The 13,658-nt window shown below is 39.8% G+C and overlaps 1 protein-coding gene across 5 annotated transcripts in view; it reads right to left on the minus strand.

Annotated features, from left to right (window-relative positions):
• LOC135091445 (atrial natriuretic peptide receptor 1-like) overlaps positions 1-13,658 on the minus strand; it is a 138,707-nt gene that overhangs the window by 7,393 nt on the left and 117,656 nt on the right. For all 5 annotated transcript variants that reach the window (XM_063989097.1, XM_063989095.1, XM_063989099.1 and 2 more), the window contains 15 exons: positions 10,693-10,925; positions 9,312-9,430; positions 8,483-8,574; positions 7,986-8,096; positions 7,541-7,717; positions 6,979-7,073; positions 6,380-6,678; positions 5,329-5,614; positions 4,902-5,078; positions 4,519-4,669; positions 3,146-3,311; positions 2,385-2,603; positions 1,805-1,908; positions 1,527-1,661; positions 753-947 (listed from right to left, as the gene is read on the minus strand). In XM_063989097.1, coding sequence (XP_063845167.1) covers positions 753-947; positions 1,527-1,661; positions 1,805-1,908; positions 2,385-2,603; positions 3,146-3,311; positions 4,519-4,669; positions 4,902-5,078; positions 5,329-5,614; positions 6,380-6,678; positions 6,979-7,073; positions 7,541-7,717; positions 7,986-8,096; positions 8,483-8,574; positions 9,312-9,430; positions 10,693-10,879 — 2,513 coding nt within the window. In that variant the 5' untranslated portion in view covers positions 10,880-10,925. The remainder of the gene's footprint in view (positions 1-752; positions 948-1,526; positions 1,662-1,804; positions 1,909-2,384; positions 2,604-3,145; positions 3,312-4,518; positions 4,670-4,901; positions 5,079-5,328; positions 5,615-6,379; positions 6,679-6,978; positions 7,074-7,540; positions 7,718-7,985; positions 8,097-8,482; positions 8,575-9,311; positions 9,431-10,692; positions 10,926-13,658) is intronic.

Genomic DNA, 13,658 nt, shown 5'->3' on the forward strand with positions numbered 1-13,658 from the left:
AATATTTTCTTTCCCTCATCCTCCACTAAAAGAAGAAAATTTCTTTCTGTAACGTGTTCACTGATATCCAGTGACCAGCTCAATGAATGCTACACCAATGTACAGTACAGAGTGTCTGAGATAGAGGAGGGGAGTGTATGCATGCTTTTTGTCTATGTCTTCCTTGGACTTGACACACTTGCATTGTCTTTACCTTTCTCAGGGCATCATAGTGAGAGCAAATTCAAGAAGCAAGGATATTTGGAGGAGACAAAGACAAAGCAGCAACACCTCCACCCTGCCAGCCTCCTCCATGTCCCTACAGTGCCACAAAGGACATCAAGACTGATACAAAACTAGTGGCATCACTTAGGATTAATTCTCAGGGGTGGAAAGTAATAAAAAAAGTTTTGGAGGCCATCATCTGGCAATCACTAAAACTATACTGCTTTTCTTAATTGCTCAGTACCATAACTATCTGGAGGATTCAAATGGGTTCATAAATACAATAGTGATAACCATTAAATGTTTTGAATCAAGTGAATACAGGAGGGAACTGTGAATATGTTGCTGCTATCACTATCACTGATTTCCACTCAGAAATATGGCAGCCTGTGTCATAAACTCATTCCTCCTGTGCTGTAGCAATTCATGATCTTTGATCCTGGATAAAAGTTTGTGAACCTGTACAATGATGATTTGAATAAAATGAATACTCTATACAACAACTTCTTCTTTGCTCCATGGTGTCCACAGTGGATGGGGAAACTTACTTGGATCCTTGAGGATTGAAGGTTCCCACAGTGACATAGGAGCCTCCCTTCTTATCATCATCAACAACAAACTGCATGATGTTCACCAGCTGTGTGTCTGAGATGTTGTTGTGGGGGTCTGAGGAGTTCTTGCGGAAGTTGATCATGCCCGACACGCCACTGAAGCTGGTCTTGGAGATGATCTCAGAGAACCTCCTGTGGAGAGACAATGACATGGTAAGATGGGGGAGAGGAATGGGATTGGAATCAACTGAAAGATGAATTTTTGTATGGGTTGATAAATGGAACTCAGTACCACAATGATTTTTTTTGTTGCCAAGGGCAACAAAATCTTTGAAATGTTGACCTATTCATCAAATAGGAGATGTATGACAGTGTGTCAGTGGGCAGATGAGTGATGCACAAATGCATCAAAAAGATTCCCCTCAAATCAAACATGCCCATACAATAAATCCTTTGAGCAGCAATAGTAATACTAAGTGCTCACTATTGTTATTTTCTTAGCCACGGCATACACTTCCAATACCACTGATGTGTGGCTACACCCCTTAAGTACTGTAAACACAGAAACAATAAGACTACTAGATCACTCCTGAATCCTGACAGTGTACCTCCACCTACACTACAGTATGTGTATTTATGTGTGCAACACAAGGACCAACCACATGTGAACACTCACAGCACACTGCCCACAGGAACACCAGCCCAGCACACAAAGTGGGGAAAATACATCACATGGTAGTGGCTAAGAACACAGAGCTACAGCCAACTCACTCCACAGTCCGGAAGGTGTGAAAGTTGGAGACGTGTGTCCGGTCCTCCTTGAGCAGTTTATCAAGGGCAAGTGCATATGCCCACACAGCATCGTAGGTGTAGCCAGCGTAATCTGGAGGGGTGTTGTTCATTTCGCTGTGGGAAGCCAGGAAAAGATGGTCAATCTGGGCATTAGTCAGTCTTTTATCTGAGTATGACAGCAAAATAGTGCTTCTTTGAATGAGTACCAGTCTAAGGAATGAAGGATCTACTGAAGTAAGAACACACAAAACTCTTACCGCCTGTACTCTTCCCGCCACTCTGCAACAGTCAAGTTCTCGTAGCTGGTGGCATTGTCAGGTGCATAGTAGGCAAAGCCGAGACTCATGTGGCGATCAATGGCCTGAGGAACAATACAACACACTCAGTTGCTATTCACCATCATTAACAAATATTTCTTGGTACAAATCAGTGGGACTCAGATTTGGGAATGAAAAGCCATGATACTAAAGGTGCAAAGAAAAGGCTCTCTAATCTAGAATTCTCAAGAAAGTGGTAAAGAATTCATGCAGCAAATTTTCTTTTTATAAAACTCAGGTACATGCAAGATGGAATCCTAGGAAGAAGTACAAATGTAACCACTGGCTGAACTAACATTACTAATACCTTAATTGTTCATTACTAACAGTTCAACATGTACTGCTGAGTTACTTTGCATTATTTTTTTCTTAATAGTGATAAAAGCAAGAACTAATGGGAATTGATGGCAGTGGTAGTGGGAGATGCAGTGGCAATAAAACAGGTGGAGGAGAATGAAGAGGTAGCAGTGGTAAAAGCAGAGATAGTGACAGCAGCAGTTCTTCCCTTCATTGTTCTCACCTCCAGCATCTGTGTAGTGGTACATGGGAGCCTCTTGCGGTCCTTACCACTGTATATGCTTGTGTTGTACCAGTTTGTGTTAAACCAGCGAGGGAGGAACCAGACATAGCCATACTCAGCTGTCATGTTGAGGCGGTAAGCCTCACAAAGAACTTCCCGTGCCTTGTTGGCATAAAAGTCACCAATGATAATCTTGTGGGTCTGCAATTTTTTGAGTCTCTGTGTGGGAGGAAAGGACACCAGCATTAGATGTTATGATGAGAGCAAAGTAGTAGTGGCTGCAGTATGGTGAAGCTGATGGCTGAAATTGTGAGGGTTATTGTTACTGTAAAAGAGATAATCATTCAAAAGAATATTAATGATCAGATATCTAATCATCCAAAAGCAACCAGTATAAAGAAGGGGGAAGTCTGTCCCAGTGAGAACAGCACATGATGGACCAAATTCTAACACCCTACATTCCTTAAAATACAATTTTTTTTCCATTAACATTTTAGCCTCAAGAAAGGAAAATAAAAATGAAAATAATAGCTAAAAATTCAACTAAAATCTTAAATACTGCAAGCAAAATCAGTTCATCCCAAATTTCATCCTTATTTTTCACTTTTAAAACTAAAAACTATATAAAACTCTGTAGCAGAAAACAGAAAATTCAGAATCAAAACTTCAAAGCAAGGAATTTAATCCTAAATGTTACACAGTAATTAAAGTAGAATATTCAACTATACATGAATGTAAAGATTATTTCCTGGCACACTTACTTCTTCTATATCACCACTGGTTTTCATCTTCACGTTGGTAACTTTCAGCTTGTCTGTCACATTGTACAGTAGGTCTGACAGGTACTCACTGTACTTGTTGCTGTCTTCTGTTAGGGCTCCCACCTGCTTCCACTGTAATTGTTGGAATAATTTCTTGTACACCGTTCTGAAAAATACAAATGGAAACATGGATGGTAAGATTTATGGTGCTCAACAAGCTTTTTACTACACATTACATTATTGTATCTCAGTACATAAATACCTAACAAGCTGAATTCCTTAAATCCTTTTCAGACACACTTTATGTGGACAGAATCTGAAGCTTTTTTTATGGGAGTGATTTTTTTTTCCAAAAATTGTAGAAATGTGATTTTTTGTGAGTTCTATCAGCAAGTGGTAGTTTTATATTTTCACAAAAATAATTTTAAGGGTGAACACATCATAATTAGTCCATAAAATGATAATTCATATCTCCAAATTTTAACAAACCTGATGGAACAACCAAAAAGAACCTACATTCGGTAATCAAAACATTGCAGGACTAACCTTGACTACTCTTTCAGGGTAACTAGGTTCCGCAGGGAAAACTTTGCCTCATGAGGCCCTGCTGAGCAACTAGACTCTATGTTAATAATGTAAATTACTACAACTATTCTGTAATCAAAGTTCCTTTACTGGAGCAAGTACTTACTTCATGCTGCCAACTTTCTCTAAATTTAAGTTCTCGTCCAGTTTTCACATTTCCTTAAATAACCTGAGTTTCTCAAATGTTTCTAAAGCCTCCTTGTCCTCATAATTCATTAAACATAATTTATGCAAAGAGCTCTATCTGATGCTGTGATGTTGCTGTTGCAAAGATCGAGTAGGAACTGAATGAAGGAATTTATATACTTCCTTAGTCTTATCCCTTTTAGAAATTGGCTAGATTGGATGATTACATAATTTTTCATCAGTGAAAATAAATGTCATCTGACAACTGCTTGCTTCCACACACACACTTTATCAAATTAAGAGTACAGAGAAGGGGATCCCAATGCCATTCCTCAGTCCATTTTATGTTATGAAGGAAATATGGAGATGGCAATCTTCTACCCAACCCAAGGAGTGTGTGGCCAGGCTGTCCCCTCCCAAAGGCACCACTACTTTGCTATGATTTATTTTGTAAACTAACAAGATGAACTTGGTATATTCCATATTTTCATCATCTATTTCACACTGACATCTTTTTGCTGATTAATTGTAACTGAACATCAGGAACAGATTTAATTTCTTGATACAATATTTCTGACAAATAATGGAGGTGCTGAGTGGCACTTTCTGGGAAGGGCAAAGCTTAACTCTCTTTCTGCCAATGAGAGAATCAAAGGCCATACCCATATATTTTGTTTTCTGGGATGGTTCTGAAGAAGTATGGATATTTGGAGTAGTTGAAGATAGCTCCCTCAGCGCTGTACGACATCACAACTGTCTTGAAGGTCTCGGCCACGCCCACCAGGGTCTCCAGGGTGTCAGAACATGCCGGGCCTGCACCAAGTCAACAAGCATGTGTATGTATTGCTCACACTCACAGATGTGTATCAATAGGACTTCAAGTACAATTTTTCACTCACAAACATGCATTAAAAGAGCTTCTGCATTGCAAATTCAATTAAAAGCTTTTAAATGTACAAATTTTCACTCAGACTAGCATGAGTAAGTGGCTTTTATACATTTTCATCACTCTGTCTTCTTTAACATGACAAAGATTATGTCTCACCAAGAATGCCAATCATCTGTGCGAAGTCCACGTCAGCAGACTCCTTGCGGATGTGGTGCATGAAGGCTGTCAGCACAGTCTCCCGCCGACAGCCTCCATTCAGGTTGATCACCTTTATCTCATAATCCCGCAGGATGTCTGAATTGTTGTTGATCCGCTTGTATGCCAGCTGAGCCGCTGAAAGTGGATTTAATGTTAATGTTGGGGTCTACATTAATTATTTTGATGGCACTGCTGGTACTGGGGATAACCTGCTATGTAGTAGTAGAGAGAGAGAGAGAGAGAGAGAGAGAGAGAGAGAGAGAGAGAGAGAGAGAGAGAGAGAGAGAGAGAGAGAGAGAGAGAGAGAGAGAGAGAGAGAGAGAGAGAGAGAGAGAGAGAGAGAGAGAGAGAGAGAGAGAAGGTATAATAAAAATACTGTACTCACCATTGACGAGGGACTTGCGGTAAAATCCAACATTGCTTTCATTGCTCATGGGGAAGATGCCGCCTATCCAGAGGACAGTCTTGGCGTCGTGCTCCACAGGCAGCCACTCGTACCACACAGACTTTCCATGAGCCTTCAGCCAATCACAGGCAACCTCATCCACCAACTGGCTCTGGTTATGCACCTGCAGTGCTGTGGTGTTGCTGGAGCAGTTTTGAGTGCGGGCAGTGAAGTTACCAATCAGCTCCCGGTAGTGCTGCTCACTCAGGAGGAACCGTCTGACGGCCTGCAGTCAGGGAGATGGAAACTCAGTGACACAAGGAACACCTGGCTAATTTTGCAGGACATCACTGTAACATTTAAAACAATGGTAGAGAAAACAATCTAGAAGAAAAATGTGGCAGTAGATAATGAGGTGTCAGTATTTTGTGACAGTGTCTTCACCAACAATCTCTTGAGAATGTTGTAACTGAAAATAAATCTGGCTATCCATTTTTTTACTAAGTGGTCTGTGACTCTAGCTGCACCTGCGTTACTGATTTATTACACAATACTTTCTGAATTAACTTGGAAACTTTGTGCCATTCTGAGCCACCATCTAAATTGCTTTCTAAATCTTTATTATGCACCTTATACATTTTTAACAATGAATAGTTTGTCACAAAAATGATTAGCAGAAAATTGAAATGTATTTTGTTTCATGAAGATCAATGAGCTACTCACTAATTTGATATTTAAATATGCACATGTTATAGTCCTTTTTACCTTTCACAACCCTCTCTCTAATCTCTCCATCCAGCTCAGCATGTGTACTGACACTGTTCCAAGATATTTGGAACAATATACTTGGATATTTTTCCTCTCTAATCTTAACTTGACATTATGGCAAAGATATTTTCAATGCAATAAAGAAATCTTTTCCAGGAAGTTACAAGACGTCATGAACCAACACAAAGTTTGTTCAACACTGGAAGGTTATGCTACTAGTACATCTGGCCAAGACCTGTCCACACTACTCACCTCAACAACAAGACCTGTCCACACTACTCACCTCAACGACTGGCTTGGCAGACTTCCGGAGTTTCCTCCACATGTACTTCTTCAGGGCATGTAGCTCATAGTTGCAGAGGTAAGGGTTGACACTATAGGAACTGTAGCAAGATGGGAAAGATATAGGCATGAAGTTATCTAAATTAGAGAGGGAGTTAGGCCACCAGTCAAAGAACATGATGGGCTTCTCTCCCCTAAAGAAGCAAAGGAACTGTGGTGTAAGGTTTGGCCCCACCCAGGCAAGCTGCACGAGGAGTCTCTCTTTCTCTACTTGCTCCTTCAGGAATTCGTTGTAGTCACCTGTGAGAACAAACGGCTTTAGGACTAATATTTCACATTTCAAATAAGAGATAAATCTGCATCAGTGTGGCAGAGGGGTAATTTCTGCATTATGATTTAAACTGTAAAAACGATTTGCTGATATTCAGTTTCAGTTTCATTGAACAGAATCACTGCACAACAAAAGACAATGACAAATAACACGTATATATAGCAAAGTATTGCATGATTGTTCACTGGTTAACAAAGTGATTCCCTTCAGCAGCTTCATGTACAAACTTCTCCAAACATCACAGTGACAGTCCAGGTGGTGGCACTTACTGTGGTTGCCAATGAGGAGCGTGGCACATTTACGACCGGCACACAGTGGGGGGGTGAACACGCCCTCGTTGCAATACTCCTCTTCACACCAGTACCTGCAGGAAATATTGTGTATGTCACCTTTCCCTCTCTTTCTCTTTTTTCACACACACACACACACACACACACACACACACACACACACACACACACACACACACACACACACACACACACACACACCACTCCAAATCAACATCATAGATGACAGGAACAATATTTTCATTGACATGACCCACAGAAACATCAGTGGGTGTTCTGGTGAGGTGGACATTGACACTACTACAACATCCATGCAAATTCATTAAAACTGAGGGGTGTGTCTCAGCCAGGTTGGAACTATAGTCATTTTCTGCTATTGGTTTAATTAAAACTCTAACATGAATTGCATCTAACATGATAGTGGGACCAAACGTCTGTTAGTGGTGTTAGTGTGTTTCAGAGGAAACGCTTTCAGTTTGAGTGGAAGAATTTCTTTCTTACAGTGTAGATCTGACTATCTGAAACTTTGTGCCTAAAATACCTTTTCTGTGAGGGGGTGCTGTGGATGGTGTCGACAGTGTAGTTGTGGCGGAGGTCATACTCCTCTTGTGGCAGGAGGGAGAAGATCTCTGCCACCTCATCCTGCTGGAAGGACCGCCAGTGGTCTGTGATGATGCCTGGCTGGGTGGAGCTGTTCTTGGACACAAACCAGCCAAACCTGCAACATTCCTGGCAGTCAGCAACACAATACGCAAAACTAACCAGGATCACTGATACACTGCAACACCTGACAGAACACAAACAAAGAGAGTAAAGGGAGACAAAACCAAAGGAAGACAAAACCAAGGGAAGGAAATGGAAAGGGTACTGGGAAAGAAAGTGAGGAAGACCATGAGAAGAAAGTAGAAAGAAAAAAAAAAAAAAGGGACAGTGAAGAGAGAGGGAATAAAGGGAGTAAAGTGAGGGGGCAGAGATAGGAACCTTACCTTCCTCCTGATGCGTGCTTCCCACCGTCACTCTCTGCAGTGATGTTGAGGTCACTGACTGTGGGGGGGATCCAAACCTCCATGTTGAGCATCACCTCAGGGATTTCATTTCTGTAAGACAATTGAAAACCTTAATTTGTGAATGTGCTTTCAGCTTAGTTGACATTGCTATCTTCTGTTTTCTTAACCTTGGTTTGTCTTCACTGTGGAAGCTTGTGGTGATGCAAATATGTAATATAAACTAAAAGTGATAACCAAATGATGAAGTCTAGAGAATGAACATGAAAAAATAATCACAATGCAAACAATTACTAAGCATGTATGTGTGTGAGTTTGTATTACTTGCATTTTTGTCAATAAACTACTACAACTATTATTACTACTACTAGTACAAAGCAAATCAATTAGGACACACACAGGCAGGAAGAAATGATGCAATAAAGAGACACACACACAAATCTAACATGACCAACAAAACCTGATGCATGATGACGTACTGTGAGTGAGACTTGAGGCGGCCCAGCACCCGGTTGTGATCGAAGGTGCTGGGGTACTGTGTGATGGTGACGTTCTGGTAGCCCAGGCCCTCCTGCAACACACACCACCACCATCACCACCAAAGCATCTCCATCCTCATTATTACCTGTGTTTCTATTTTTTCTTTTCTTTTTCTTTTTTTTTTTTTTATGTAAGAGAGGTGCCGGCCAAGTGCAACAAAATTTACACAATAAAAAAACTGAGTCCTAATCTCTAAAGAAGAATGGCCAAAATGATGATTTTAATGATAGTTTAACAAAGCTTCTGTATCATCCCATGGAGAGAGAGAGAGAGAGAGAGAGAGAGAGAGAGAGAGAGAGAGAGAGAGAGAGAGAGAGAGAGAGAGAGAGAGAGAGAGAGAGAGAGAGAGAGAGAGAGAGAGAGAGAGAGAGAGAGAGAGAGAGAGAGAGATCTATTAAACAAAACTAATTATTCCTATAATCTTTGAAAATATTCCTTATGAGACCATGAACACATTTCAAAATTCTGGCCAGGAGCAGGACTTTTACAAATTAACCAGAATATATCATGCTTAATTTAGGCTTGTTCTTTCACTCATTAAACTGGACGTTCATAAATCAGGGAGCTAGAATGACCATTTAGTCTTTTTCTGGAACTTATTTTGTGAAGCAGATATAAAACCTTCCTTTCCAAGTGAGAGAGAGAGAGAGAGAGAGAGAGAGAGAGAGAGAGAGAGAGAGAGAGAGAGAGAGAGAGAGAGAGAGAGAGAGGAGAGAGAGAGAGAGAGAGAGAGAGAGTACTGCATTCCTTTGCCACTGAAGGACACACCTGCAGAAGGATCTTGGTGAGGGCGGTGGCCAGCTGGTGAGAGAGGCGCTCGGAAGTGTCCAGCTTGATAGGGAGCTCCTGCTGCCTCCAGGGATGGTACAGGTAGCGGCGTGGTGGTACTAGAACGGCAGGGAGGGGGAGACTTACCATACAGCACACAGGACTCACAGCATTAAGCACTCACAGCATCCAGGACTCACTCACAGAATTCATTATTCACTTACAGCATTCATTACTCACACACAGCATTCATTATTCACTCAAAGCATTCATTATTCACACACAGCATTCATTATTCACTCACAGCATTCATTATTCACACACACAGTATTCATTATTCACACACACAGTATTCATTATTCACACACACAGTATTCATTATTCATACACAGCATTCATTATTCATTCACAGCATCCATTATTTACTTACAACATTAATTATTCACACACAGCATTCATTATTCACTCACAGGATTCATTATTCACATACATCATTCATTATTCACTCACAGCATTCAAGACTCACTATGACAATCTACAAGTCATCTGTTATTTTATTATGAATATTTGTTGCTCTATGCAATATGAGAGAGAGAGAGAGAGAGAGAGAGAGAGAGAGAGAGAGAGAGAGAGAGAGAGAGAGAGAGAGAGAGAGAGAGAGAGAGAGAGAGAGAGAGAGAGAGAGAGAAAGGAAAAACAACATATTTGTAGCTTATATATTTATCTCTTCAGTATATTTGTTCCTTTCAAAATTATACCAATATATATATATATATATATATGGGGGCTCTGATGTAGGGAAAGAAAAAATAAAGTAAAAAAGAAAAACCTACAGATTTATTTATATATTTTCATTTAGTTTTATTTATTTGTGTTTGTTTTTCTAGTATTTTCTATTCTATTTTATTACTTTTGCACTGAGCCTGAGGGGAGGCCGTGGCAGTCAGAGATTTAATTGCTGATAGCACACAGTTATCTTGGCCACGCGCCACACCAGACTGTCACATTGTCAAATTTTCTACTTACAAATGTCAGAGAGAGAGAGAGAGAGAGAGAGAGAGAGAGAGAGAGAGAGAGAGAGAGAGAGAGAGAGAGAGAGAGAGAGAGAGAGAGAGAGAGAGAGAGAGAGAGAGAGAGAGAATTTGGTTTCACACGTCACTATTGCTTACTACTGGTTTACTGTTTAAATTTTACGTTTTTCTATAGTAGTTTTCATTACTGTTTATTTATTTATTTATTTATCTATTCATTTACTTGTTCATTTAACTATTTATTCATGTATCTATTAATTATTTATCTTTTTAGCTATATCATCCATATATTTATTTTTACTTACTTTTCTTTAAGGTGTAAAACAAAAAGCATGTACAAGCATACTCACAGGACTTTCCATTCTTGGCCAGCCCCATGCAGTGGTCAGCCCGCGCAGGGAGGAGGCAGCAGCTGTACACCACGAGCAGCAACAGCAGGAGGACGGGGGCCAGCAAAGAGCGTCCCCCCACAAGCTGAGGCAGGAAGGGGGGTGTCCTATGAGGGGCAGGAGGGGGCCCCCGCGTGTCCCCCTTCATGGTGGTGGGCGGGGAAGGGAGCCGCTACCTACACCTTGGCATCATTCTGTAAATAAGAGAGAAGAAAAAAAGTCAGTTTGAGAGAGAAAAAAAAAAGTTAAGCTGATGAGTATGTGTGTGTAATCTTAGCCACTGTTGAATTCTTAAAATAATAATAATAATAATAATAATAATAATAATAATAATAATAATAATAATAATAATAATAATAGAAGATACATATACGAGTATACATACATACATAAATTCTAGATCAATTCTGTAGTTATGGGGATGTAGTACATGACAAATATTACAGAAAAAGAAGAAGACGAAGAAGAAGAAAACTGCCATCTTCACAGTATTATCACTGGTATAAAAAAAAAAAAAAAAAAAAACAGTTAAGGTAAGTGAACACGTCGTTGTGAATAAATATTTACACCCACATAAACAAGTAAGTGAATAGGCAAAGTAACAAAAAAGAAAGCAGAGAAGAAAATACAAGAAAAAAAAAAAAAACACCTTATAACTTAACTACGTAACTAAGAATAAAAATACAAAAGGAAAGAAAGGGGAAAAAAAAAGAAAAAGAAAACTGATCTTCCCCCATAAAAAAATACAAACAAATAAATAAATGAAAAAAATAAAAATAAAGTAAAATAAAAATAAACCAGACAAGATCAAAATATAAACACCACTAAACTTTTTACATAAACTTACAAATCTCTCTTACGTCACCCACGCAACACATGTTCAACTTAAAGGGGAGACTTCGATGTCTGAGGAATGCTTAAGAACAGCGCCCTCCTTCCTCCCCCTCCCTTCCCTCCCGCCCGCAATGAAGCAACAGGTACTAACTGAGAGAACCACCTGTTGAAGAAGTGGAGGAGGAGGAGGAAACAGGTGAACATGTTTTTAAAGTAGATGAATCAGACGAAATACACAAAAAGGAAAGAAAAATAATCACTAAATATAGAGATAACGTGCTAAATATATGAATGAGGAGAGAGAGAGAGAGAGAGAGAGAGAGAGAGAGAGAGAGAGAGAGAGAGAGAGAGAGAGAGAGAGAGAGAGAGAGAGAGAGAGAGAGAGAGAGAGAGAGAGAGATTTTTGCCTGCGTATATACTTAATTTTTTTTTTTGTGATCAGTTCTTTCCTCAGCACCAAGCAGTTCATTAGTCCTTATTTCAATTTCCATTCCATTCATAGACATGGAATCTCCAGGTTGATATCCTCTACTGAGAACTGAATTACGAAACTGATGCTGTGGTAACAATAATAAAAAAAAAAAAATAATTAAACAAGTTAAATAGATAAACAAATCAAATAAAATCCTGAAACAATACCTAACCCTCTGATTAATGACAGCTCCATACTTGCTACTTCATTTGAGTAACGAAATATTTCACTAACAATGCAAACAGCGGCCACTGAACGATTATAACTAATCTATACTTTTTGTTTTTTTTTAATCATGACAGTTAATAGAACGCTTGTTACTTTATGCCAATAATCCTACATAAATTTTACGGAGCAACACTAAAACTACAGACAGAGAGAGGCTTGAGCTATACGACCTCTCCTATCGAGGTCTGTGGTGTCTCTAAGTGATCTTCAAATTTTACGGTGTCTCGAAGTGATGGTCAAATTTTACAGTGTCTCAAAACTACGGGCAATGAAAGATTTGAACTATACATCCACTCTTATTGCTCTGTAAGGCGTCTATCAAAGTGACACTCCAGACTTGCACAACATTTTATTCAGCTCGAGGGAAGTCACAACAGGCAAAAAGTTATTACTTCCAGATGTTTATGTAATGTGCTTTTGTATTCCATCACCCTCACATCAGCAGACACAATAGAGGAGGCAGCGTCCTGCTAACCGCCCCCCCCCCCACCACCCCACACGCACACACATACATATCCCTTTTACTTTCAGACTCAAACGCACACTCAAGGGCAAATCTTACACTGTTATGCAAGTACGTAAGTTTCATTTTATCTTCCCACTTTTGTTCTCATTATTTTTATTCCGCCTTCAGCTTCCTTCCCTTCAGTAGACATAACAGAGAATGCGATACAAACCCCTTTTCACTTTCACACTAATGCAAATAAATTTTACTTTCAGACTTACTAATACATGCTTTCACACGTACTAATAAAATTCTTTATTTTTCCACCTATTAAAACAAATTATTTCTTTTTACTTTCACACGTACAAATACAAACTCTTTTACTTTCACACACGTTCTAATAATAATAACAGAATTTTTTTTTTCACACGCACTAGAAAAAAATAATAATAAAAATAGTAACAAAATAAAATAAATAAACCTGTGAGAACCAACCGCATTCCTTTAAATTCAATTCCAGCAAACTCTTTACTAAACACACACGCCACCTCCGCACCCTCACACGCAGCGCCCATCCCTCAGTGTCTCATTAGTCGCCCCTTCACCACCAACACCCGCCCTTCCCTCCCTCAAACGTTCCGGCGCCTCACCTCCACCCCTCCCCCAAGCCTCTCATGGAAGGCACTGGTATCTTCAAGGGTATTTTCGTACGGAGAGAGAGAGAGAGAGAGAGAGAGAGAGAGAGAGAGAGAGAGAGAGAGAGAGAGAGAGAGAGAGAGAGAGAGAGAGAGAGAGAGAGACATTAGAACTATTATTTATTTATTTATTTATTTTTCAGCCTTTGAACAAAATAACCAAGAACATAAGGGTAGATGCAAGAAGCCATCAGGCCTACACGTGGCAGCCCCTGTATGAAACACCTTCCTATTTCCACTCATCATCTCCATC

The sequence above is a fragment of the Scylla paramamosain genome, chromosome 37 (genome assembly GCF_035594125.1).
Source record: "Scylla paramamosain isolate STU-SP2022 chromosome 37, ASM3559412v1, whole genome shotgun sequence".
Classification (NCBI taxonomy): Eukaryota; Metazoa; Arthropoda; class Malacostraca; order Decapoda; family Portunidae; genus Scylla; species Scylla paramamosain.